The sequence below is a fragment of the Gopherus flavomarginatus genome, chromosome 2 (assembly GCF_025201925.1).
Source record: "Gopherus flavomarginatus isolate rGopFla2 chromosome 2, rGopFla2.mat.asm, whole genome shotgun sequence".
Taxonomy (NCBI): domain Eukaryota; kingdom Metazoa; phylum Chordata; order Testudines; family Testudinidae; genus Gopherus; species Gopherus flavomarginatus.
Genome location: NC_066618.1, coordinates 75782881 through 75805490, shown reverse-complemented (window position 1 = coordinate 75805490; position 22610 = coordinate 75782881). Strand labels below are relative to the sequence as shown.

At 41.8% G+C, this 22610-nt stretch overlaps 1 protein-coding gene across 1 annotated transcript in view; it reads right to left on the bottom strand.

The window, feature by feature from the left end:
• The window catches only part of ZCWPW2 (zinc finger CW-type and PWWP domain containing 2), a 104488-nt gene that overhangs the window by 45068 nt on the left and 36810 nt on the right, over positions 1 to 22610 (bottom strand). Inside the window, exon 4 of the mRNA XM_050938520.1 lies at positions 10799 to 10860. Coding sequence (XP_050794477.1) covers positions 10799 to 10860 — 62 coding nt within the window. The remainder of the gene's footprint in view (positions 1 to 10798; positions 10861 to 22610) is intronic.

Here is a 22610-nt window from a genome sequence, read left to right as displayed (position 1 = left end):
ATTCACATACAATTTAAGCAAACTTTAAAGAAAACACTGCATTCATTGCATCACAGATCACTGGGCTTCCCAAAACCCAACTCTGGATTTTGTGTCTGTTCCTGTAAGTTCTGCTCTTACAGAATGATATTATGTGATATATTATGATGTTTGGTCATAGCTGATTTCTAAAATCAATTTACACTAATAAACTTTTATGGCCAAAGAAGCCAGTCATGAAGATCTGGCCTCTGATTCTTTCCCATGAACAATACAAACTTGCTTTAATCTCTCTCATCTTAAAAAAATATACCTTTGACCCCACTTGCCTTTCCAGCGACCATCGCGGCTCCCTTTCATCTATAAACTCATTGAACATGCTATTAATAATTGCAGTCTAGAGTTCTTTTTCAATTCCATCCTGGATCTTCAATCTGATTTCAACTCTTTTCATTCCATTGAAACTGCCCTAAAAGTCTACAATGACCTCTTCCTCACCAAAGCTCAGAACCGGGCTCCATCTCATCCTCATTGACCTGTGAGCTGCCTTCAAACACCATTAATCATGCTTTTCTTGAAATCTTGTCCTCCCTTAGCTTCCATAACAATGTCCTCTCCTGGTTCTCCTCCTACCACTCTAATTCCTCCTTCAGCTTACCCTTCATTTCCCCCCCCTACCCTGTCCAACTCTGGTAACCTTCTCTATATATACACCTTATCTCTGGAGTAATTTCATCCACAAATTGAGCTACCACCTCTATGTGGACAATTCACAAATGTACTTCTTTACTTCAGACTTGTCTTCTTCTGTCCAAATTAAAATCTTGGCCTGTCTCTCTGCCATTTCCTTGTGGATGTCTAGCCATCAGCTCAAACTCAAAATGGCTAGAACAGAGCGCTTAATCTCTCCTCTTCCCCAAGCCATCTCTACTACCTCCTTTCTCAATGACTGTAGACAACACCATCATAACTCAGCCCATAACTTGGACATCATCTTCAATTCTGAACTCTCTGTAGGACCTCACATCCAGACTGTGTCTAAGTCTTGCTGATTCTATTTGCACAGTACCTCTGAGATACAGCCTCTCATCCATCCAAACAACCAACTCTCATCTAAATTTTCATCTCACACCTTGATTACTGACTCATTCTTTTCTCTGGCCTTGACAAATGCCCTGCGCATAGCCATTAAGAATGCAGCTGCAAAGACAATTTTCTTAGTCTGTTGCTTTGACCATGTCACACACATCCCTCTTTGCATCCCTCCACTCGCTCCCCTCTTCACTATTGTATCAAACATAAAGTACTTAACTTCACTTTCAAGGTCCTTCACCACCTATCTCCACCCTACCATTGTCTCTCATTCTGTACCACTCACTTGTTAAATACACAAATAACCATCTTCATGCTTTCTCCCATGCTGCTCCCCATAAATATCCACAAAACTAACTTCTTATCTTTCCTCAAAATTCTCCACAGCCAAGATGCTTACAAAAAAATGATAATGGTAAGGGTGCTGGTATGCTGAGATCCCTACCTATCTTACTGACCAATACTGTTTCATTGTTTCCATGTACTCCCTCATCTGTCTATATTGATCTGTGGTCTCTTATCACAGCATCTGTCTTTTTGTTGGGTTTGTACAACACCTAGCACAACAGAGTCCTGGTCCATGATTAGAACTCCTAGACTAAGATAATGTAAATAAAATAATATTTCTAGCATAATTAAACTAATGAATAGCATACATAAGGATAACTCCACTGACGCCCTATTATGGGCCTCCATTTCCTTCTGAACTCATGATTGGCTTCTGCAATGGAATTCTACAACATTACAATACATTAAAAATAAACATTTCCTGTATTATATAATTCAGAAACTTCACTGAACTCTTAAGTTTCTTCTTCTTATCTAGTTTTGAAAATCACTTCCATCAGAATTGCATTAAACGGTGGGGAGGTTTGTTTTGTTTTTTTTCCAGTCTTTATTCAGGGTGTTTTGTCCTACATTATTAGACTCCACCTGATAATCTAAACTATCCACCTCTTATGTTAAAATTTCTATTTTCATTTCTATCAATGAAATAGAAAATTTTAATTAATCCATCTTGTGTTAAAAGTCTCCAAAGAAGCAATGTATTGATCCATCTGACAAAATTTTGTCAGGAACACAAATACCATAGTAGCAATTGTGGTATAAATACATAGACAAATTTCAGTGTTTCTAGTAATGGTGATAGTGATGAGAATGTTGATGGAGCTTGAAAGTTTGTTAAAGCTGGCAACTCAGGGTCTGCATTTCATTTTTAGTCCTACGTTTATTCAAGGTATATCATCTTATGAAATCAAGTCAGTGTTCAAGTATTATTTGTCCTTTAGGCCAAGAGTTCTCCAAATAGGAATCTGGCTAGCTCAATCCCCTGATTCTTGCTATTCTGCATAATGCCAAGGAATGTTACCATGGTAAAGTGATTAGTAGTTCTGTTTTATTTTTTTCAAGAGAAAATGTTCCCAAACATGAGATCCTATATGTTAATCTCTTTATTTAGATTTTTTTCAATAAATGTGTTAATTTCAAATTGTTCACTATGGCATACAAAGCGCTAGAAGAAAAAAAACAGAAAAATAAAAAGAAAGAGGAAAAGAAAAATGATGTACTGCTGTACTTCCAGATGCCAAGTGTAGACCATATAGCTTCCAAAAAAGCTGAACCACACCCACAACACCAGAAGTCTACAAGAAAGAGAGGCTGGAAAAGAAACCTTATTACTGAAAACTAGCAATCAGTCAAATATCATTGCTTTGAGTCTGGTGAAGCCTGACTCCATTCCAGAGGGATAGAACCACCAGAGTCTAGTCTAAATCTAGGTCCTTCCTTTTCTGAGAGACATGGACCATCCCTCCCACTTCCTAAGTGGTTGAATAGTCTTTAGATCAGTGTTTCTCAAACAGGGGGTCCTGACCCAAAAGGGGGGGTCACAAGTCTATTGTAGGGGGATATTAGTATTGCCACCCTTACACCTATGCTGCCTTCAGAGCCGGGTGGTCAAACAGCAGCGGCTGCTGGCCAGGCACCCAGCTCTGAAAGCAGTGCTGCCACCAAAGCAGCACAGAAGTAAGGGTGGCATAGTATGGGGCGGTTGTCACTTTTTTGGGAAAGTCATCACAGCCTGAAATATTTTAAAAAGGGGGGCCCAGCAAAAAAAGTTTGAGAACCCCTACTGACTGACTGACTGACCCAGGAAGGGCGGTGGGAAGCGGGGGGGATGACAAAACCCAGTTTGTTCCCTGGTTTTTGATTAATTCAAGGAAACTTAGACAGTCCCTCTAACTCCTCAAATGGTTGAACAATACATTAACTGAACTTTTATTCTTCAGGAACATGCAATTTTCCCTAGCTAACCGTGCTCTCCAGAACTTATGAAACTAGAATTGTTTAGGTGTAAAGGAATTCTGTTCTAATTTTATCAAAGTAGCCATTTCTGATGTCTGTTTCCTCTTATTTACTATTTTCTCCAATTATTAACTATAGCCAGACAACCTTCCTTACAGGTTTAGGACTTCTGGCAGGAGTTGTAGGGTAGAGCAGATTTGAGTACGTGCCTTCCAGGAAGACCATTAATCCCTTCCTAGCCTAACCAGTACAAGGTTTAATACGCTCCATTTCTCCAAGTAAATGGGCTGTGTATTAAGACAAATGTGCTCAAAAGTGAGAGAGTGAGAAATGGAATTCTTAGCCTCAAAAAGCAATTGAATGCATACAACAAGATATGAGTGGGAATGGTGCACAACATCCACTGTTCCCTTTTTGTATGGTTTGAGACAGTCCTACCAGCCACTTCCCTACTACTCTCCAGGATTGCCCACAGTCCTAACACAACTTGGCTCCATAACAAGTCCAATATCTCCCTGTACTGCTTAGTGATTGCATTCTCACATACAGTAGAAATGCAGCATTTTGGCTCTTATGTTTCAACATACAGGAAATCAAGAGGTTGGCTCTAGTGTTATTAGGAATATCACACTACTTTTAATATCTTCAAGAAAGGTATCCTTGTGCAGAAAAAATGAAGTGACTTATTTGACTATGAAATTAATGAGGGATTTACTCAAGCTCTAGTTATGTTGTCTAAAAGAAAGGAGACTTAACTGTTTCCATATTCTTGGTATTATAAAACATTTTAGCAAAATTAATTAATTTTTTCTAGCACATCTACATCCAGAAGTACATAACTATAAGTTGTCTTCTACATAAGGTCAAAATGGGAGAGAGAGAGAGATCGATCAGATCTGTTACTCTGCAAGGCCTGTCTCTCTTGAAGAGAAAAGGGTGAGCTGAGGACCAAAATGTATGCATTGAAAATGAGTATCTGATGATGGAGTAGAATTTTTCTTCTGGTTTTTGGGGAGGCTGCTGTTTTTATTTCTGTATTTTTAATATATGCTAAATTCATCGATTTTAAGCACAGATCATTTAGTCTGACTTCCTGCATAATACAGGCCAAAGTATCTCACCCAATAGTTTCTGCATCAAGCCCATAACTTCTGTTTGAGATATAGTACATATTTTAGAAAGATACCAACTCTTGATTTAAAGACAAAGTAATAGAAAATATATCATATCTCTCAGTAAGTTCCAATGGTTAGTTATCCTCCTGGTTAAAAATGTGCATCTTACCTCTAATTTGAATTTGTTTAGCTTCACTGTCTAACCACTGGATTATGTCATGCCTCTTTCTGCTAAACTACAGAGCCATCTCTTCCCTCTGTACATACTTATCAATCTCCTTTTAACTTTCTCTTGGATATACTAAACAAATTGAGCCTTTGAAGTCTCTCATTATAAGGCATGTTTTCCAGACTGCAAATCTTTCTTGAAGATTTTTTTCTGAGCCCTTTACAATTTTTCAAGATCTTTTCTGAGGATGGAAACCAGAACTGGAGACTGTATGCTGCTAATGCCATCTATAGAGATAGTATCACCTCCCTGTTATAAGGTCCCTGCAGATCTAGAATCCAGACCTGCAGAGATACCAGTCATCTGACCTCTCCTGCCTGCCACCCAGCAGAAGCTGTAACCCATTTGTTCTCCACTGTGAACACAGACCATGGGTAGCTCCACCTCAAGGGTTTGACAAACAGCAGCCTCATGACTCCTGATTGGCTCCTTGCCCTATATAAATTCAAGGGGCATTCCAGGAAGTGTTCAGGAAACAGTGGGAATTTCCTGTAGCTGCCATGACTGTTCTTGAATGCCTGGCTATGACCTTGACTAGATTTGAACTTTGCCTCTTGACTTGGATCTGGAAACCTGGCTTGGAATCTGATACTGGCCTGGAACCTATGAACTCCTCTGCTGCTCCCACCCTCGGGTGTGTCCCTGTTCTGACTCTTGACCCTGACTACCTTTGTTTGGATCCTGACACTGCCTCCTACTTGGTATTTTCCTGCTTACACGAACAAACATGACATTCACTCTGGGATCTCATGTTCAGGTGGTTATCTGTTACTCCTAAGTGCTTTTCAATGTCACTGTATTCCAGGATTCTGTCTTCCATCTTTAAGCCTGATCTATATTATCTCCTCATAAATGTATGACCTTGCATTTTGCTGCATTAAAACACACATTGTTCAAAAAAGCCCACCTTTCCAAGCAATCGAGATAGATCTGTATAACTGAGCTGAACCCATCATTATTTACCACTCCACCAATGTCTGTGTCATCTGGAAACTTTACTAGCAATGATTTTATATGATAAGGCACTTGGAGCTTTGGGTGGGTGCACTTCTAATTAGTTTATATAATCTACATAATAAATAAATACAATTTAATTAAATATGGCAACACGACTTGTACACAATGAAAACTAAAAGATATATTTTCCAAAGAATTCACCACTTGCATTTACAACCATAATATTGAGAGAGCTCAGCTCTCAAACTTCTGGTCTTTTGGAAATCTGGCCACTTATTTTGGTGTCTGTGAGTGTGTCTACCCTGCAGTTGGAGTGTGTTATTGCAGCACAGATAGGCATACCCTAGCTATCTGAGGTACCGATAGAAGTGAAACCACAGGAGCAGGTGCTTCAGTGTAACCTATAGAAGCCTGCCCAGGGCCCTGAATACTTACTTGGGTAGCTGGCCCATGCTGCTACCACTTCACTATTAGTGGTAACTGTGGTAGCTAGATTAGAGCTACCTCAGGTATGACGACACGCATGGCAATCACACCTCCAACTGCAGGGTAGACATACCCATAGACACCAAAATAAGTGACCAGATTTCCAAAAGATTGGAAGGTTGGGCACTAAGTTCTTTTGAAAATGTTAATAACTCACAGCTTCAAGCCATAGCTAGATTAAGAAAATAGTTAAAACATGTTAGTTAACGTATTTTTTAAACACAATTTATTTTCCTAGTCTAGCCATAACCTAAATGGGAGTTCAACTCTCTCAAAAATCTAGCCTTTAAACATCCGATTGTCTGTCTGAGAATTATCAGGGCTCACTAACAGGCACAGGAGAGTTCCTGTGTGTTCTAGTGTCTCTAAAATTTACTCTAGATCTTTTAAAAAAAACATCTCCATCTATATTTGACTTACCTAGTGGAGTTTTCCACTATTACTAGCCTCAGATCTGAGGCTTTGGAGGCCTTCGTTTTGGGGCTTGTAGCAAGAAGGCAGGGCACGTGCATAGGGCATTGTTCAATTTTTTTCAGTGTTTTGCTTTGAACTGTTAGGGATTTGTTTTTCTAGCATTTAGTAAAGACTTATCAAATGCTAGAAAGGCAACCTGTAACACATAGTATAACCAATTTTAACATGCATATATATACATAAATAAGGAACTTTATATCCCAGTTGTTAGAACACATTCATATGTAACTCAGAGGGGTGAAAGTAACTCCAAATAATAAACAAACAAGGGAGTACAGATGTGGTCTAGATGAAATTATTGTAATGTGGTTGCACAATTGGTTGAAACTCTGTACTCAGAATAGATATCAATAGTTTGCTGAGAGGTTTTATCTAGTGGAGTCCAGCAGGGGTTAGTGCTAGTCAATATTTTCATTAATGACATGGACAACAGAATAGAGAGTATTCTTACAAATATGCAAATAACACCACGGTGGGAGTGGTTGGAAGAGAGGATTAGAATTCAAAAGGACCTTGACAAATTAGAAAATTGGTCTGAAATCAATAAGACAAGTGCAAAGTTAGGAAGGAAAATCAAATGCACAACTACAAAATGAGGAATAAATGGCTATGATGTAATACTGCTGAAAAGGATCTGAGGGTTACAGTGGATCACAAACTGAATGAGTCAACAACCTGATGCAGTTGTGGAACAGGCTAATATCATTCTGGGGTGTACAGGAGTGGCACCAGAGTTTCTGGCGCCTTAGGCAGAATTTGGGGAGGCGGCATTTTGTGCGCTCCCCACAGGGTGCGCGGTAGCTTCCAGTTCCAGTCCCATTGCGCCGCCGAAGAAGGACCCTCCACCGAAATGCCGCAGGCGACAGCAGCAGTCATTGAGCTGCTCAGTTGCCTGCCGCTGTTTTCCGCGGCACGTCGGCAGAAGGTCCTTCTTCGGTGGTGCAACAGGAGCGGAACCGGAAGCTCCCGTGCGCCGCATGGGGAGCACACAAAATGCCACCCCCCGAATACTGGCACCCTAGGCGACCGCCTAGGGTGGCCTAATGGAAGCGCCGGCCCTGGGGGTGTATGAACATGCATCTTGTATCTAATACACGGGAGGCAACTGTCCTGCTCTACTTGGCACTGGTGAGGCTCAGCTGGAGTACTGAGTCCAATTCTGAACACTACACTTTAGGAAAGATGTGGACAAACTGAAGAGTCTAGAGAAGAGCAACAAAAATGATAAGGCTTAGAAAGCCTAATCTAGAGGAAAGGTTAAAAACATTGGGCATGTTTCTTCTTGAGAAAAGAAAACTGAAGCTATGTCTACACTACGAGATTATTCCGATTTTACAGAAACCAGTTTTTTAAAACAGACTGTATAAAGTTGAGTGCACGTGGCCACACTAAGCACATTAATTCGGTGGTGTGCGTCCATGTACCGAGGCTAGTGTCGATTTCTGGAGCGTTGCACTGTGGGTAGCTATCCCATAGTTCCCGCAGTCTCCCCCACCCATCGGAATTCTGGGTTGAGATCACAATGCATGATGGAGCAAAAACAGTGTTGTGCGTGATTCTGGGTAAATGTCGTCACTCAATCCTTCCTCCGTGAAAGCAACTGCAGACAATCATTTTGTGCCCTTTTTCTCTGGATTGCCCTGGCAGATGCCATAGCATGGTAACCATGGACCCCGTTTAGCCTTTTGTCACTGTCACCGTATGTGTACTGGATGCTGCTGACAAACACAGTACTGCAGTGCTACACAGCATCATTCATTTGCCTTTGCAAGGTAGCAGAGATGGTTACCAGCCCTATTGCACCATCTGCTGCTTTGGAAATTGGCAATGACGGTTACCAGTCATATTGTACCGTCCACTGCTGTCATGGGTGCTCCTGGCTGGCCTTGCTGAGGTCGGCTGGGGGCTCATGGACAAAAATGGGAATGACTTCCCAGGCCATCCCCTTCTTATGTTTTGTATAAAAATAGAGGCAGTCCTGCCTAGAATACAGAGCAAGTCTACTCGAGAACCAGAGAGCACAGCCGCTCCGGGTCAGAGCCCCAGATATCCCACAGAAATGATGAGCTGCATGCTATTCTAAGGGGTGCCCCTGCAACAACCCCACCCATTGCTTCCCTCCTCCCATACTCCTCCTGGGCTACCGCGGCAGTTATCCCCCCATTTGTGTGATGAAGTAATAAAGAATGCAGGAATAAGAAACATTGACTTTTTAGTGAGATAAAATGAGGGGGAGGCAGCCTCCAGCTGCTATGATATTCCAGGCAGGACATCTCCATTACTCATTAAAGGGTGGGGGGAGAGGAGCTCAGCCTCCAGCTGCTATGATGAGGACCGTTACCAGCCCTATTGCACCATCTGCCAGGACTGAATCTCCAGGACACAAAGCTTAAAGAAGGGAGTGACCGGGAGTCATTTCCATTTTTGCCCAGGCACCCCCAGCTGACCTCACCGAGGCCAGCCAGGAGCACTCACAGGATGATGACAAGGACGGCTATCAGTCATATTGTACCATACTGTCTGCCACAGGGGAGGGGAGGGGACAGGATGCTGCTGTTTCGCGCTGTAGCACCCCGTCTACCAGCAGCATCCAGTAGATATACGGTGACATTGAAAAGAGGTGAGAAACAATTTTTTTCCCTTTTCTTTGGGAGCGGGGGGTGGGGTGGGTAAATTGACGACATATTCCCTGAACCACTGGCGACAATGTTTTTGACCCTTCAGGCATTGGGAGCTCAGCCAAGAATGCAAATGCTTTTTGGAGACTGCAGGAGCTGTGGAATAGCTCGAGTTCTCAGTCCCCACTCTCTCCCTCCATGAGTGTCCATTTGATTCTTTGGCTTTCCATTATGCTTGTCACACAGCACTGTGTTGAGTCCCTGCTGTGGCCTCTGTCTATCATAGCCTGGAGATTTTTTCAAAAGCTTTGGCATTTCATCTTCTGGAACAGAGCTCTGATAGAACAGACTTGTCTCCCCATACAGCGATCAGATCCAGTATCTCCCATGCGGTCCATGCTGGAGCTCTTTTTGGATTTCGGACGGCATGGCCACCCGTGCTGATCAGCGCTCCACGCTGGGCAAACAGGAAATGAAATTCAAAAGTTCGCGGGGCTTTTCCTGTCTACCTGGCCAGTGCATCCGAGTTCAGATTGCTTTCCAGAGCAGTCACAATGGTGCACTGTGGGATACCGCCCGGAGGCCAATACCTTCGAATTGCGGCCACACTAACCCTAATCCGACATGGCAATACCGATTTCAGCGCTACTCCCTTCGTCGGGGAGCAGTACAGAAATCGGTTTTAAGAGCCCTTTATATCGATACAAAGGGCTGCATTGTGTGGACGGGTGCAGGGTTAAATCGGTTTAACGCTGCTAAATTCGGTATAAACACGTAGTGTAGACCAGGCCTGAGGGGGGACCTGATAAAGCTTTCAAATACATTAAGAAGTGTTATAAAGAGGAGGATGATCCACTGTTCTCCATGTCCACTGAAGGTAGTACAAGAAGTAATGGACCTAATCTGCACCAAGGAAAATCTCTCTAAGTATATATTTGAAAGATTTTCCTAACTGTAAGGGTAGTTAAGCTCTGTAATAGGCTTCCAAGTGAGGTTGTGAAATCTCCATAACTGGAGGTTTTTAAGAACAGGTTGTATGAACACCTGTCAGGGATGGTCCAAGTTTACTTGGTCCTGCCTCAGCACAGGGGTCTGGAATGGATGACCTCTCAGCTCCCTTCCAGTCCAACGTTTCTATGATATGATGAAACCTATAAAACAGACATAGACGTACCAGCCAGAAGTTTTAATTTCACCTTATGGGCACTAAAACACATGACTGAAATCATATTACAATTGTTTTTAATATTCACTTGTAGATTACTTGAGAATAAAACACCTGAATCATTGCAGTAGTGTATCAGTTGCAAATAATACTTTTACTACTCCTACCAAAAAATAGTAAAGGCATGACTGAACTTCGGAAAGAAGAATCATTTTTTCAAGTACATGAAAATTTGAGGACCTAAAAATAGTTGACAGTGGCTAAACTGACATAATATTTCAAAAATGAGTTTGAAAAAATGTCTTGCATATGGCTTTTTAATCAAAATGGAAATAGGACTTGATCATTTAAGCTTGTATTTTAAAAGATAAGGTCTTACTCTTCTCTTGGATACCACTGTGTCATTACTGGCTTCTGTTTTATCCTCTAACACTCCTGCCCCTGAAAAACATTGTGAAACCAATAAAAATAAATATTGAATATTATTCTTGGCAAATAGAATATAAATTGTTGTAATTGTTTATAAACATATTTACACTATTGAAATATAGAACAGTACAGTCATAATTGATTTTAGTAGGTCATATTAATATTACAATAATCAAAGGGTTTTTATGAAATCATTTTGACTCTGATTTTCAAAAAAGAGTCTCTCTTGTGGGAACAATTTGTATCCACAATATATTACCCAAATAAACATTGGGTTCTTTACACTGTTTCTGTGTATTTACTACCACAAAATAGATTATACATATCAGGGTAGAAACAAAGATGGATTCTTCTTGAATAAAGGTATGAACCAAGATGTTAAACTGTTCTCAAACATACCATACATTACGAAACTGCCATATATAAACTTTCTTCTTAACAAGGAATGGATTATCTCTAACTATAAGTTCTATAGTTTCTTAATGAATTGCTCAAATCTCCATCCTTTTAGGAGATCTGTATGCAATCTGATATAGATATTAAGATTTCATTATGAGCACTGTCTCTCTTCCCTAAAGAAAGCATTCATTATATGAACATTCCATCTCAGATGTGGTCACTACTGTCAGACCTCTAAGTAATTTAAAATGTGGGCCAGTAAGTGTGTGTTACATAGTACAATGTTTCATCAATAGGTATGTTACTTAAATATTTGTAGTTTAGTCACTTGAGCTGTTGCCTATAGAAACACTCAATTTTGAGACTGAGGAACAGTAAATAGAGTAGAGTAACTGAATATTTAAAAAAAAAAAAAAAAAGAGTCTTTGTGGCACCTTAGAGACTAACAAATTTATTTGGACATAAGCCTTCGTGGGCTTCATCAGATGTATGAAGTAAAAATTACAGGAGCAGGTATAAATACATGAAAGGATGGAGGTGCTTTACCAGTATTAGGTCAGTCAAACCGGTTAAATCAATTAACAGCAGGATACCAAGGGAGGAAAAATAACTTTTGAAGTGGTAGGAGAATGGCCTATAACAGACAATTGACAAGAAGGTGTAAGTAACAGTAGGGAGAAATTAGTATTGGGGAAATTAAGTTTACCATATATATTCGTTCATTAGCCTGTTTATTTATACGCTGACTGCCGAAGATGGCTAGGTAAAAATAGCAAAAACCATATGACCCTTTAATAAGCCAATCCTATACTTCAGGGGTTGGCAAACTTTGGCTCTTGGCCCGTTAGGGTAAGCCACTAGTGAGCCTGGATGTTTTGTCTATCTGGAGCGTTCACAGGCACAGGGCCCCTCAGATCTCAGTGTCTGTGGTTTGCCTTTTCCAGCCAATGGGCTGGGAATGGCGAACCACAGCCACAGGGAGCCGATTTAAATAAAATACAGGGAGATGTATTTATATCTGCTCCTGTATTTTTTACTTCATACATCTGATGAAGTGGGTTCTAGCCCACAAAAGCTTATGCCCAAATAAATTTGTTAGTCTCTAAGGTGCAACAAGGACTCCTCATGTTTTTTGGTAATACAGATTAACATGGCTACCACTGAAACCTGAATATTTTAAAAATTCCTTTTATAAAAGGCTGCCTATACTTTGCCACAAATCCAAGTAATATTGTTTACAACCTGTGTATAAGAACTTTAGCTTATTCCATAATAAATTTCATTAATGAAAATATACTCAGCATAAAACAGTAATATTCCAGAAGTTATGTTTACAAACTTATTTAAAAGTCTGTAGCTCACACTTTATTTTTAAACTGATTAACAATTGCAGGCCAAGTGTCTTTCTTTCCTTTTTTTTTTTGACACCTCAGCTTTCGGAGTTTGCTATCAGAAGAACTGATAGACTTACCTGTGAAGGACAGAGAAGGCAAATTTTGTTAAAACTATCTTCTCTGGGTATCAACAGAACACAGGTAATTCATTGTTCAGACAAGTAACAAAAAGGTTTACCACTGATTTCCTCTACCACAGGGAGAACTGAACAATTCTCCCTGATCCAGAGACCCAGTATGAAGGGCCTACAGAAGATTTTGTTCTCTTGGGATCATGTTTTTCCGCTATTTTGCGACAAGTGAGGAGGGATGCCTAGAGGCAGTTTGCTTGATGGTCCACTGTAATCTAGACATGTTTTCAGATATAAAAAGACTAAGAGGGACATCAGTATATTCAGAACTGCCCTTGTCTCTCCAGTAGACACAAAATGGGTGTGGTAATATCTTTTATTGGACCAAATTCTGTGCGTGAAAGAGACAAAGTTTGTGTCTCTTACCCACAGAAATTGATCCAATAAAAGATATTACCTCACCCATGTTGCCTCTCGAATAACCTGGGACCTACACTGCTATAACGATGTTGCATACAACTTACCTCTAGTACACAGATGTGTAGGACCTATACTTGAAGAAATCAAGTAATGTTGGTGTGAAACTCTAATGCATGAACTTCTCATACAGGTATGGACCCTCAAAGGTGCAACACTTTGGATGGGCAGTTCCCACTCTGCTCTAAAAAGAACCTACTCTTGTTGGGCCAGGTCTGACACTGGTGTAAATCAATATAGTTCCATTGAAATCGTCTTCTTAGAGTACCTTTTGTCACCTTCCTGGAGTAGATTTATCATTAACTCAGATGCCAACAAATATGTAAACCTCAGCCTAAGCTTTATACCAAAGATTAGCTATTTCTAAGGTCCCTAAACCGATCTCAGTATACTAAACTCCAGTTGCTTCTCTCTAGAGAGCAACTCTCCCAAGTGGACTCAATGAGCTACACTTGCCCCAGTGAATCAGCAGAACTCAAATAGCACCTCACAGCAGAGTTCCTGAACGGTGTGAATCAGTGTTGGGAATTCCTTATCAGAGAGAGAGAGATTACTGATGGGTACCTCTTCAAGAGTCACCTCTGCCCATGTGCACTTGGCAGCCCCGGTACCAAGCTACCAGAATCTTTACCAAATCTGTGGGCCTGCGTGAATGCCCCTTGGAGACATAAGTGTTTGACATCTGAGAGTGCATAGCCCCCACCAACTGCTTCAGTACCTTCTCCTGAACTGCAGCATCTTACTCTAAGAGGAGAGCTCTGTGTGAATGCACAGGAGTAACTCTCAAAGAACAGTTCTTTCTGTCTCGGGCCTCATAAAGGTCAGGAAGAGAAAAGTGCCAGGAGTCAGAGCAAGGGCACACAGTGGTCAAAGACATGCTCTCAGTAGTACTGTGACCTGTATCCAGACGAGTTCTAAAGAAAGTAAGGTACTAAGAGTGTCTGCTAGGCAGATCTAAGAGAGTGGGTTCCTAACATTCTTCACTGTAGAAAAGAAGGAACAGAAGTGATTAGAGACTGCACTCACAGCCTCAGATGTCAGATGCCTCAAGTCATTAGCTTCAAAAGATTCTGACTTCATCAGAGGTTCCGTGAGCTTGACTCTAGTGGCACCAAATCTGCAAATGCACAGAGATCCTTGAGAAGAAAGAATGTTTACTTAACCTCCAGTAATTATTCTTCTTTGAAATGTTGGACTACATGTTGACATCTCTGGTGCACATGTGCCCCATGCAGATGAGATCAGAATCTTCTGAATAGTAGTGTCCATTGGAGCTGCGCCTGTGCCCTGTATGATTTATAGCACTTTGTAGCCTAGGTTCTAAAGGACAGGGTGAAGCAGCTGCAGCCACTCTTCAGTTCTTTCCCCAGAACAGAATTCACAGTGACAATGACTCCACAGAAACAGGGATGGAAGGCAGGTTGTGAAATATATGTGAACAATACATCTTACAATTACTGTAGGGTATGTAACTTTCTTTCATCTTTGAGAGACCATCCATGTATATTCCACTTCTGGTGACTCAGAAGCAGTAACTCATTATCCTGGATGTTAGAGCTCAGATTCTTCTGAAATGATGACTGCAGGACAGCTCTGCCAAAAAGGACAATGGATCTATAGCTTATACTAACTACAATGCTTTGAGCAGGATGACCATGTGAGGTCTCTTCCAACCCTAATCTTCTATGATAATGCTGAATGAAGCTGCTAATTGAACTCCAAGTAGCTCCTTTGCAATTCTCTTTGTAACTTTGCAGTGATGCAGTAGAGGCTGTGTGAGCTTTGGTGGAATGGGTCCTAACCTGTCCAGGTGGGTCTACATAAACCACCACACAGTATGGTTTAATACAGTCAGAGAATTTTTTGACAGTCATTGAGAGAAGACTGATTCACCCTTCATTCTGTCAGCAATTGATAGGAACAATCTAGGCGCGTTCTGGAACAACTTTGTTCTGTACCAATAGTATGAAAGACCCATGACAATACCCACTATGTGAAGTTCAGCTTCTCCCTAAGTGGAAGCTTGGATCAGGCTTGGAGAAGAAGGCTGGTAGATGGATCATATAATTAAGATGACAGTCAAACCACTTAATGCAAATAAATAAATAAATAACAGATGAAGTCATACTATAGAATACTGTACAAGGTGGTCCTGCTTTGAGACCCTGTACCTTCCCTATCCTTCAACCAACTTTATGGCCACTAGGAAGGTAGTCTTCATGGAGAGGTGGTACAAACAGCAGGTCACCAAATGTTCAAAAAGAGGTCTGACCAATCCTGTTAAAACAATGTTAAGGTCTTAGGAGGGCAGGGTCTCTCTGATTGGGAAGTAGACAGGAATGAGTCTTGAGAAATCTAGCTACTATTAGTTGAAAGAAAGCGGTGTAGTCTTCCACTGCGGGGTGATGAACAGAGATAAACATCAGGTGCAGTCTTAAAAAGCTGTTGAGGAGTCTTGTACAGTTTAAGGTGAGTAGGTAGTCCAGGATGGCAACCAGTGGCCAGACGGAGACCCTCTTCCATTTAGCAGCACAAGTAAAACTGGTGGAAAGATGTTTTGCACTGCTAATGAACAGAATCTGTTATTAGATATTAGCCAAGCAGCATCTGTGCTATAGAGCTGTGGTTCTCAAGCTTTTTAGCACTGTGGCACTCCTACAGATATTTTAAAACTAAGTGGCTTCCTACAATCAAATACTTATTTTTTAAACCAACGCAAGACACAAGATTCAAGAGTTCAGGACACTAGAGTTCAGATGATTTTGCAACTTTATTTAACTACATACAGTTTAATTATATAATTCTCTCTAATCCTGGTTTTTAAAATTGTAATCTGAAAATACATATTTTGGCATGTTCTGACAAAGTTTAAGAATGGACCTGTTAAATAAAAGTTCTTCCACGACTATACCTGCTTTGACAAAGCTCACATAACCCAGAAGCTGGCTGGCTGTTGATTCATCAAGCTGCAGTGCAAAAAGCTGACTCTTCTTAGAACATGTTCTATCATTTGGTTCTGGAAGTTTTCTGCAATGCCGTCAATGTGTCAATGAAGGGCATTATTTGACATAGTAATGGTGTTCAGTGCTGTGGCTGCTTGTTCCTCAACCATAATTCTACATGTTTATTGCTCCTGGAAGTAGAAGGGTCTCAACAATGGGGCATGCTTGTTTGTATTTTGCAATTCAGATGGCCACACTATAAGGTGGTTGTAAGGCTTTTTGAGGAACAGTTGCTTCCTGAGACATGACATGTGGAGAATATAACATAAAAGACGTTGGACTCCTCAGTCAACTCCTCAGTATCCAAGTTCAAACTGGTAGCCACCCTTTTAACGTAGGGCTGGTGTTCCTTGAAGTCGTGGGGGGGACTGCCCATTTGGGAGGGCTGGCCACCACTTTGTCCGGAGACGACGACAATGATGACAATTTCTCCACAGGGGGAAGGGTAGGTTTCCCTTCCCTCTCCAGGGATGGCTCCTTAGATGTTGAAGCCTGCTGTGCTGCCCCTGTGTTGGATTCGGTGCCTGGGGCAGTTTGTCCAAGGAGGCCAAGGAGGAATGGTAGGAATACAGGACGAGCATCATGGGCATGCCCCACAGATTCCAGTATGGCCATTGAGTGGGCCACTGTCCCTGCTGCCACACTACCACTGCTGTAGATGCCGTGTCAGTCTCGCGGGTTAGCAGTGATTCACCCTTCCTTGGCTAGGGACTGAACTCCTGCTCCAACAAGGACCATTGCTCCTCTGGTGACCATGGCGGTGCTGTGGAGGCCCGAGTCTGTCGACTAATCCTTATCAGTGCCTGGCAAGGATCGGTGCCTGCCGGATGAATGGTACTAGAGAGGTGGAGACCGGTGCCACGTCTAGGAGCGATTCCTCCCCAGTGAAGACCAACGCCTGGGAGACCATCTAGGCGATGGTAACCTGCACTGTGGTGATCTCTGGCAGGAAAAGTGAACTGTTGTCTGACACAACAGAAGACAAATTCTTCAGCAAACTAGATGCATCACCTGGATTTTGACAGATCTCCTTAGACACTGAGGACACCAAAATCTACACTTTCAACACACCACTTGGCAGACACTGCTTCCTAAGACTGTTTTTGGAATATGTTAAGTTCCAGAACTATTTTACCTTACAATAAACCACATGCAAGAGGGTCAAGACCAAGGTATGGAGAGCTATGTCTCCACTCCGGTGTCCCACACCTCATTGGGGGTGAGCACAGCGTCAGGGACCAGTGTCTTCTGACCAGAGACCGAGGTTGCAGTGCTGGGGTCCTAGGCCGAGGCAATGGGAATCTACATCTGCCATCCAGGGATCGAGAATACTCCACTGCCCTATGGGGCGGTACCATGATCAACTTGCCCTTGGATATAGGGGTCTTTGAGTCTGACCCCTGGTGCAGCATCTGCGGTGCCAGCTGGCCTTCTTGCTCTTTAGCCACCAGGGCCACTTCAGGGAACGAAAGCCTTAGGAGAAGCTGAAGTCTGCTGCCACATCCAGGAGTTAGAGTTGGATCCCTGGCTGGGCTAGAGGGTCCGACTGCTGTGGTACCTCCATGAAGCTCTGCTTTGGTCACATGCTGACATAGGTCCTTTGCCTGAAGCCTCCTTCCCCTCTGGTACCGGGGAGCCGTTCTTCTTTTGCCATTTCTTAGGCACCAGCAAGGTGGAATGGTGCTGGATGGAGCCAGATGTTGGTAGTGCATTCTGTACCTTTGCCAAGGTTCTAGGAGTGGAGGCCAAGCAGGAGGGCTCCGATGCAGGACAAAGCACAGCCTCCACAAGGAGGACCCTCAAGCGAATATCCCTCTCCTTCTGGGTTCTAGGGTGAAAGTTCTTACAAATCTTGTACTTGTACTTTATATGGGACTCCCCCAAGCACTTCAAGCAGCTGTCGTGAGGGTCACTAATATGCATCAGCCTGGTGCATGACAAGCATGGTTTAAAGCTGGGGGAACGGGGCATACCCACTCCAGTGCGAAGTCCATGCCGGGACTCTAACTACCAAACTAACCTAACATTTAACTTAATGGCTAACTAAGTACCTACAAACCATATATAAAGAAGATAGACAATGGTTGTAAAGAACCACTAACGCTCTTGCAATGCAAGACGAGGTGCTCCAACAAACCATCAGAGGTGGTAAGAAGGAACTCAGAAGGGGTAGGGCCAGCAGCTCCTAATATTCCAGTACATGAGCACAGCACTCTAGGATACACCACAGCCAACCTTACGGATACCGCTAAGGCAAGCACTCTAAGAAGAAAACAGAGTTTGGGGTAGTAAACAGAGGCAAGCAATCAGACTTGGGTCTACATACATGAAGTGCTTGGTCTTTAAGTTAAGAGGATGTATACCCATAGAAAGACAGACAATATAGAACCAGATAAGCAAGTATTAATAGCATCATATGAACATATAGTCACAGGAAATGGATGCTTCCAACTAACATACAAGATACAGTTTAGAGAAGATGTAAAACATGTGGTTCATGCTACATGAAAAGTTCAACAAGCCTTAAGAAAGAGCCTAGAAGAAGGACTGCAAAACACCACAACAAATGATATCATCTGGATAATAGAAGAACCAACAGTTGGGTTCACTTAGTAACCGTAGAGAAAAAAGTGGGACCATAGCTGTGTATGGACAGTAAGAAGCTGAACAAAAACATAAAGAGAGACCCCAAGAAGTGAACTGTTGTCTGAAACAACAGAAGACAAATTCTTCAGCAAACTAGATGCATCACCTGGATTTTGACAGATCTCCTTAGACACTGAGGACACCAAAATCTACACTTTCAACACACCACTTGGCAGACACTGCTTCCTAAGACTGTTTTTGGAATATGTTAAGTTCCAGAACTATTTTACCTTACAATAAACCACATGCAAGAGGGTCAAACAGGTGTTAAATTGTACACTGATGACATGAACAACGAGGAGTACTTGTGGCACCTTAGAGACTAACAAATTTATTTGGGTGTAAGCTTTCATGGGCTAAAACCCACTTCGTCAGATGCATGACATAATAATGATGACATAATAATTTGGGGCAGCACGACCATTGAACATTAAGAGTACTGGAAATTGCAAGCGCTAATAATCTTAAACTGAGTAAGTCCAAATGTCAATTTCAAACAAAGGAAATAACATACTTGGGAGAAAGACTGACCTCCAAGGGAATCTTGCCTGATGAATTAAAGAGTCAAGCAAGACTGATCATGTAGATACCTGAAAATAAAAAGGGAATTCAAAAGCTGCTAGGCATGTTGAACTATGTCAGCAGGTTCAGACTTAAATAGTGAGCTTGCACAACTCACTTTAGACACCTCTTCCACAAAGTCACCGAATGGGCATGGATGCCAGAGCATGGAATAAAATTCAATGATTTAAAGCACGTTCTATTAGCTCCAGGGTGCAATTTTTTGACCCATTAAAAGACATCACTCTCTCCACAAACACTTTGAAAGGAGGGCTGGGAACAGTACTATTACAGTGTCATGGAATGGATTGGTTGCCAGCCTCAAATGCATCTAGGGCTATGACATCCACAGAGCAGATTTATGCACAATTTGAGAAAGATACACTAGGTCTGTTGCGTGGATGTACAAGATTCCATGACTTTCTCTCTGGTGGTAGCTTCAAAGAAGAAGCTGATCACAACCACTGATTGCAATACTCAAAAAAGGACTTGGAGAAGCATCATCAAGGATACAATGACTACTTCTGAAAATACAGAAATATTATATGATTCTGGAGTTCCAACATGGATACCACTTATTAATGGCAGGCATACTGTCAAGAGCACATGCTCTACCTGACAAATCACAGCCTGATGATCTGGAACAAGCAGGAAACATACATGTGAACGTGATAAAAAATGCCATGTTCTGTATCTCTAGGCATGTGGGATGAACTGGAGACAGAAACAGCTAAAGACGAAATGCTGCATGTGGTGATAAAAGTGATAAGGAGGGAGAAAAATCACATTTGCATGTTCATTATAAAAATGAACGTTTACCTATTTCAAGTGTGTTCTTGAAAAGAACACAGACTGTGGTTCCCACAGTGATGAGAAGGAAAATATTGGAATGAATACATGAAGAGCACCTGGGAATGACTAAATCAAAAAGAAGAGCTAGAGAATTTGTATTCTGGCCACAGATGAATAGTGACATTGAAGAAATGGTGAGCACGTGTGGATCATGTCAGAAGTACTGCAATTCCCAGCAGAAAGAACCAATGATATCACACAAACAATTCACAATTCCTTGGGAAAAAGTTGGAACTGACATGTTCAGCTTAGGAAGGACACAATCATCTGGCTGTAATGGACTATTATACCAGTTTCCAAATAGTCATCACCCTTGAAGATACCACAGCATCAACAGTTGTCAGGCACATTAAATCTGTATTTGTATATCATGGAATTCAAAAACTAGTAATAACTGACAATGGACCACAGAATAGGGAATCCTTGGATTTTGCTAAAATGTATGACATCTAGAGCCCATTCCCCAAGCCAATGGATTAGCTGAACGTGAAGTATGTATAATAAAGAACATGCTCAAAAAGGCAATCGATGGAAGAGGTGGTCATATTTAGCACTATTCAAATATAGAGCAACACCGCTGCAATGTGGGAAGTCACCTTCTGAACTCCTCTACAGACATATAAATACTCAATGACTAGATACGGGACAAAAACAATAGATGAATAATGAGTCTCTGATAGTAAAGAAAAGACTAGGAAAGTACAATCAGACAAAATATTACAATAAAAGGAGCAAGACCTCTTCCACAATTTAAATATAAAGACTCATTGAGAACTTATCATGGGCACTGACCAGTCAGTGCTGCACTGATCATCATAATCAGTGATCACAGATGAAAACAAAAAACCTTACAAAAGAATCGTAAACATCTGCTCAAGATACTCAACAATTTGACCAAGACAAATGAAGTGAGAGCAAACATATAAGTTAAAAACATATTTTTATTTACCATAAACCTAAACAGTCTGTTACAGACAAGGATTTGCCTAAAGGTTTGCAATACAGATCAGGGAGATTGCTGAAATGCCCGAAGAGACTGATCGAGAAATATTAGTGCTATATTTAAGCAACCAGAAGAGTTGTCACTTCTTGTATTTGTAATAGTTTGATAGTTTAAATTAATGTTTTAGTTCTGTTGGGAAATTTTTTAAAAGGGAAAATGTGCTATAGAGTAAGTCCTCCAGGAACTGCAGAGATGCCCCACTTCCTGTACACTCTGGATGCAGTCTTTGGTTTCCTGGAACACACCTTCTGCTGGGGCAGAAACAAAGGAGCCCAGGATAGGGCAGATGAAATCTGCTGCTACACAGTAGAGTTTTGTTACCTCATCTCTGTACATAATTCCTGTTTCTTCATAAAGAGTTTATCTTGAAACCAGTCTGCTCATGAGTAAGATACAACAGCATCCAGACCATGAGTTTCAGCATCCACATCTGGTCTGGATGCAGGACTAGTCCCTTCGACTGAGTGATCACATCTGTGTTTATTGGAAGTGTGATTGAGGGCTGTGTTGACAGGTTCATGAGGTCAGAATACCAGAATTGTCTGGGCCATGCTATGGCTGTCATTATTAGGGCTGTGTCCTGCATAATCTTCCTGAGGATTCTCTTTATCAAGGAAATTGGAGAGTAAGCATACATAAGCCCTCATAGCAGGAACTCAGCTGATTTTGGTCACAGTTGCCTGGAAACCCAGTGAGACCAGCTGGGCCCCATAAATCTTCACTAAGTGACTGTGCTCCCTGATTGGACAGAAGAGCCAGCAGATCATCATTTAAGCCTTGTAGCAACACCACAGCATCTGCTCAATGAGTTCTACACCTGCAGCTGTGCCAGATCTGCTTCCTGTAGTGATCCTTGCTTCAAGACTGTGCCTGTTCCCACTCCAGCCCTAGCCTCTACCTTTTTCTGAACCCACTGGCTCCAGCCTCTGGCTTGTCTCCTGAACATGACCTCAGTTCTGTTCTGTCTCCTCTTCCGACCACCAGCTTGCACTGTCTATACCCCATATGTGACACCAAGTGATCTTGAGATCAAAAAAGCATTCAACAGAGAGCTGGGATTCGCTCTCCTTCATGGTGGAGAAGTGGGACTTCCTCAGTGACAAATGAGCTCTGGAACCCAGCGTGGACCATCAGCTTTCTGGAGCACTCAGAGATGATAGTTCAAGCAGTCTTCTCACCTTTGGGACTTAAGAAGCCTTCATGGATCTCTCAAGGAGTAAGATCTTTAGGTAAAACTCTCTGGACAATTGGGTCCTTTTTTAAAAGGAGCAGCATGCACAGCTCTTGCATAGTGTATGTGCAATGGGTCCATCATTGATGGACATGTGGATCCTGCTGCTGCACACTAAAAATTTTT